The sequence below is a fragment of the Dichomitus squalens genome (assembly GCF_000275845.1).
Source record: "Dichomitus squalens LYAD-421 SS1 unplaced genomic scaffold DICSQscaffold_122, whole genome shotgun sequence".
Classification (NCBI taxonomy): Eukaryota; Fungi; Basidiomycota; class Agaricomycetes; order Polyporales; family Polyporaceae; genus Dichomitus; species Dichomitus squalens.
The window spans coordinates 1-3,955 of NW_006767004.1; the positions used below are offsets into that span (position 1 = coordinate 1).

Here is a 3,955-nt window from a genome sequence, read left to right on the forward strand (position 1 = left end):
GATGCGACGCAAGTCCATATTAGGTAGAAGAATCTTATGTAAGGCGCTTAGCTCAAGAACATCCAGCGCTGCGCGAAGAGGACCCGCCATTCGTGCTCCCTCCCCTTCCTCGCTGCGCTCGGGGGGTCCCCCGAGCCGGGAGCACTCAGGCGGGCACACTAAAGCCTCGTTCGCGCGAAAAAAAACAGACCGGCGACCCCTTGTGGGGGTCAGAAGAAAGACAAGTGGCCAACCCTAACCGCTAACCCAAACCCAAACCCTAACTCCCAACCCCAACCCCAACGAGCCTGCGCGGGATTCGAACTCTCGCACGGAAAAAGAAGAACAACCATCGTTACCACTGCACCAGCAACTTCTGGAATTCAGACATGGGTGCGGCAATATTACACCGTCTTGGACACACTTACCATACAAGGCAGGTGAGATCAAGCGCCAGCGTCGCATCGCGCTGGGGGGATTGCATTTACTTTGAACACCCCTCCTAGTCTGCGGCAACGCGACTCGACTCTCCCTCAGCCACAACCACTCCCTCGCCCCTCGGTTCCTTCTCACCTCCTCCTCTGGTAGGGGTAAATATGGACTCAGACGACTACTTTGACGACGACATTGATGCCTCTGTTCTGGCCGCCGTGGACGCTATCGAGGCTGCTTATACCGCTAAGGCTGCTGCGGCAGCCCGTCCTCCTGCACCCCAGACTGCCCACAAGGCCTCCTTCAAGCCTGCTTTTGCGCCGAAACTTGCGCCACCCCGAGGCAACAGCTTGGAACCTGTCCCAGCATCCTTGACAAGTCCGCCGCGTAAAACGACGCCTCCAGACGTGATTGAACTCGACGGCTCTAGTAGTGACTACGGTTTCGATGACATGCCTATGGACGAAGCCGCCCTTGCAAGCATAGATAGAGCCGTCGAGATTGGATACGCCCGTTATGGCGGTCCTCCCCCAAATCAGCCTATTGCAGGACCCTCTAGAGCCCGCGGTCTCGACCCCGTATCTTCCAAGACTACACAAATGAATCTATTTGGAGAAGTCGCTCGCGAAGGGGAACCTCCGAAGGCTGCAGCACCGAGCCATAGGACGTTTGAGCGGACTCGGTCGAAGCTGCGGCAGATGCCACTTCCAGGACAGACCAAGAAGTGGGACCGGACCGCATATGCGAAGTCGGGCTGGAGGAAACCCAAGCCAGACCCGGAGAAGGGGAAGGGGAAGGGCCGTGGCATGGATGACGAGGACGACGAAGAGCCGATCGAGTTTGAGCAGTTTCCAGCTCCAGCAATATCCGTCGGGTGAGTACGAACCTCCGAACGTCTTAGACGTGCTCTACTCATGCTCTTATGTACGCTACTTCAGTCCGGTATGTCGGAAGTTATGTGTATACATGTCGACATACACGCTGATTATTCGATGTAGACACCCACGATAAAACTTGTCCCGGATCGGTTAGCTGCGAAGTCCTGGATATATCCCCTCAACAAGCCGAAGCGCGAGTATCAGTACAACATCGTGAAGAACTGTCTCCTCGAGAATACTTTGGTTGCGCTTCCAACTGGTCTCGGGAAAACGTTCATCGCCGGAGTTGTTATGCTCAACTGTACGTGTCCTCCCAGCAAATCGGCACGTGAGGGTTGTGCACTTATAGTCCCCAGTTTACAATTGGTTTCCTCAGGGAAAGGTGATTTTTGTGGCCCCGACCAAGCCGCTCGTAGCCCAGCAAATAGATGCGTGCCATCAGACCTGTGGCATACCGGGTAGCGCAGCCGCGGAAATGACTGGCAGTGTGCCCATGGCCAAGCGTGCAAATGCGGTATGGTATTCATTTGGCGTCTGCAACGCATATACTCAACTCGTATGCCAGTGGAAGACACAGAGAGTGTTCTACGCCACGCCGCAAACGTTCCTGAATGACCTCATCCGAGGTATTGTCGACCCGCTCGATATTGTGCTGATCGTCATCGGTAGGGGTTACGGCCAAATGGCGCAGTACGCAGAGTTGACGCAGTTAACGTAGATGAGGCACACAGAGGCACAGGTGATTATGCCTATGCACAGGTCGTGCGATACATGATGCAGCACAACCCACACCACCGTATACTCGCTCTGACTGCAACACCAGGCGGCAAACCAGAGGTGGTCCAGGAGATCGTCGACGCCTTACACATCAGCCACATCGAAATCCGCAGCGAGACTGACCCCGACCTCAAGAAGTACCTCCACACCAAGCACGAGCAAGAGCACTTCGTTCAGATGACAGAAGACATTTGTGTACTCCGAGATGCACTCTCGGCTATGATGGTGGTAAGTCCACCATCGTAAGACTCCCTTTCTTTGCCTGATTCACGTCGATCGCCTTGCAGCCTCTCATCAAGAAGATTCAGGGTGCTGGGTTCTTGAAGAACGGGAACACGCAACCCACGATGCTGCACCCATATCGATGCCAGTCGACACTTGGAGAGATGACGAAAGCTCGTGCTCCTCAGTATGCCATAGGTGCCGTCGCTCAACTAGGTCCATTAGCGAGAGCAATGGGATATTTGGTATGAAGCGGCCTCTCATGAGTCTCAGCGTCGCTAACATGATCACTAGATGGAAATGAGCATCAACATGTGTTACGGCTTCCTGAAGGGCATCGCCGAGGGTGCCGACGACAGCAGTGGGAAGAAAGCCATCCGGAAGTCCGACGCCCTCAAGAGCCTCATGGCCAAGTTTGAAGAACAAGCCGCCCGTGGCTTCTCGATGCACCCGAAGATGGATGTCTTGCGCACCCTGCTGATTGATCACTTCAATCAGTCATCACCTGACGACGCCGATGGAGGTGCGCGAGCCAGCGAATCTCGCGCGATGGTGTTTGTGTCCTTTCGTGAGTGCGTCGAGGAAATCGTTGAGCTCCTGAACAAGGAGTCTCCGATCATCCGAGCCAAGCCGTTCATCGGACAAGGGAAGGACAAGCAGGGCAAGAAGGGGTACGCCCAGAAGGAGCAACTCGAGGTCCGTCCCTTTCCAACCTTTCCAACCTCTTCCACTGACTGAACCCACAATACCACTGCACATTAGGTCATCGAGCAGTTCAAGGCCGGCAAATACAATGTCCTTGTCTCAACTTCAATCGGCGAGGAAGGTCTCGACATCGGCGAAGTCGACCTCATCGTTTGTTACGATGCACAGAAGACACCTATTCGCATGGTGAGTTCACTCCCTGCAGTCACACTCAACGACGTACCAACACTGAGCGTTCAACGTTGCTACACAGTTACAACGTATCGGACGAACGGGCCGTAAGGCGTCCGGCACGGTGCACATCCTCCTCGCGCAAGGTCGAGAAGAGCAGAATTGGCAAAAGGCGCAGTCTAGCTACGCCAATGTCCAGCACTTCATCGTACGCGCGTCAGACCTCAAGGTCTATGGGGACGTCGACCGACTCCTTCCCCCCGACATTGAGCCCGAATGCAGGGAGATGGAGATGGAGATTGAGCCATACATCCGCGAGGAGCGCCCGTCCCGCAAGGGCTCCAATGCGACCGGTTCGCCAAAGGGCCCGAAGCGGAAGCGCAACGATTGTCGCGGCGACTAGGCGCGTAGACTCGGGTCGACGTTCGGCGACGACCCCGTAGGCGAGCGGCAAGGAGCCGAAAGGGAAAAGAAGAGAGAGAGAGAGGGATAAACGTGACAAGAAACTCGACGGGGCAGAGCGGAGGCCGGCACGAAGGCACGAGACCTACGAAAGCTAGTCTTCACGCAGACAGCGACAGACTAGTCCCAATGACCAAGTTATACATTAGCACTCGAAGAGAGATACAACGCTATGGTCACTCACCTAGTCCCAATGACCAAGAGGTCGAGATGGGGACTAGGGAGCGCCTAAGGGGGTCCTTATATACTAGAGGGGCTGCTTAGCAACCAAGGACAAGGCGCGAGAGCGAGGCAGTGAAGATGACAAAGAGAGAACAAAGGGCGAGAAA

At 55.3% G+C, this 3,955-nt stretch overlaps 1 protein-coding gene across 1 annotated transcript in view; it reads left to right on the forward strand.

The window, feature by feature from the left end:
* Positions 1-575: 575 nt before the first annotated feature.
* The window catches only part of DICSQDRAFT_164201 (P-loop containing nucleoside triphosphate hydrolase protein), a gene marked incomplete at both ends in the record, with an annotated part of 6,245 nt that continues 2,865 nt past the window's right edge, over positions 576-3,955 (forward strand). The window contains 9 exons of the mRNA XM_007371569.1: positions 576-1,285; positions 1,350-1,353; positions 1,410-1,590; positions 1,959-1,979; positions 2,113-2,294; positions 2,354-2,533; positions 2,583-2,984; positions 3,051-3,179; positions 3,247-3,517. Coding sequence (XP_007371631.1) covers positions 576-1,285; positions 1,350-1,353; positions 1,410-1,590; positions 1,959-1,979; positions 2,113-2,294; positions 2,354-2,533; positions 2,583-2,984; positions 3,051-3,179; positions 3,247-3,517 — 2,080 coding nt within the window. The remainder of the gene's footprint in view (positions 1,286-1,349; positions 1,354-1,409; positions 1,591-1,958; positions 1,980-2,112; positions 2,295-2,353; positions 2,534-2,582; positions 2,985-3,050; positions 3,180-3,246; positions 3,518-3,955) is intronic.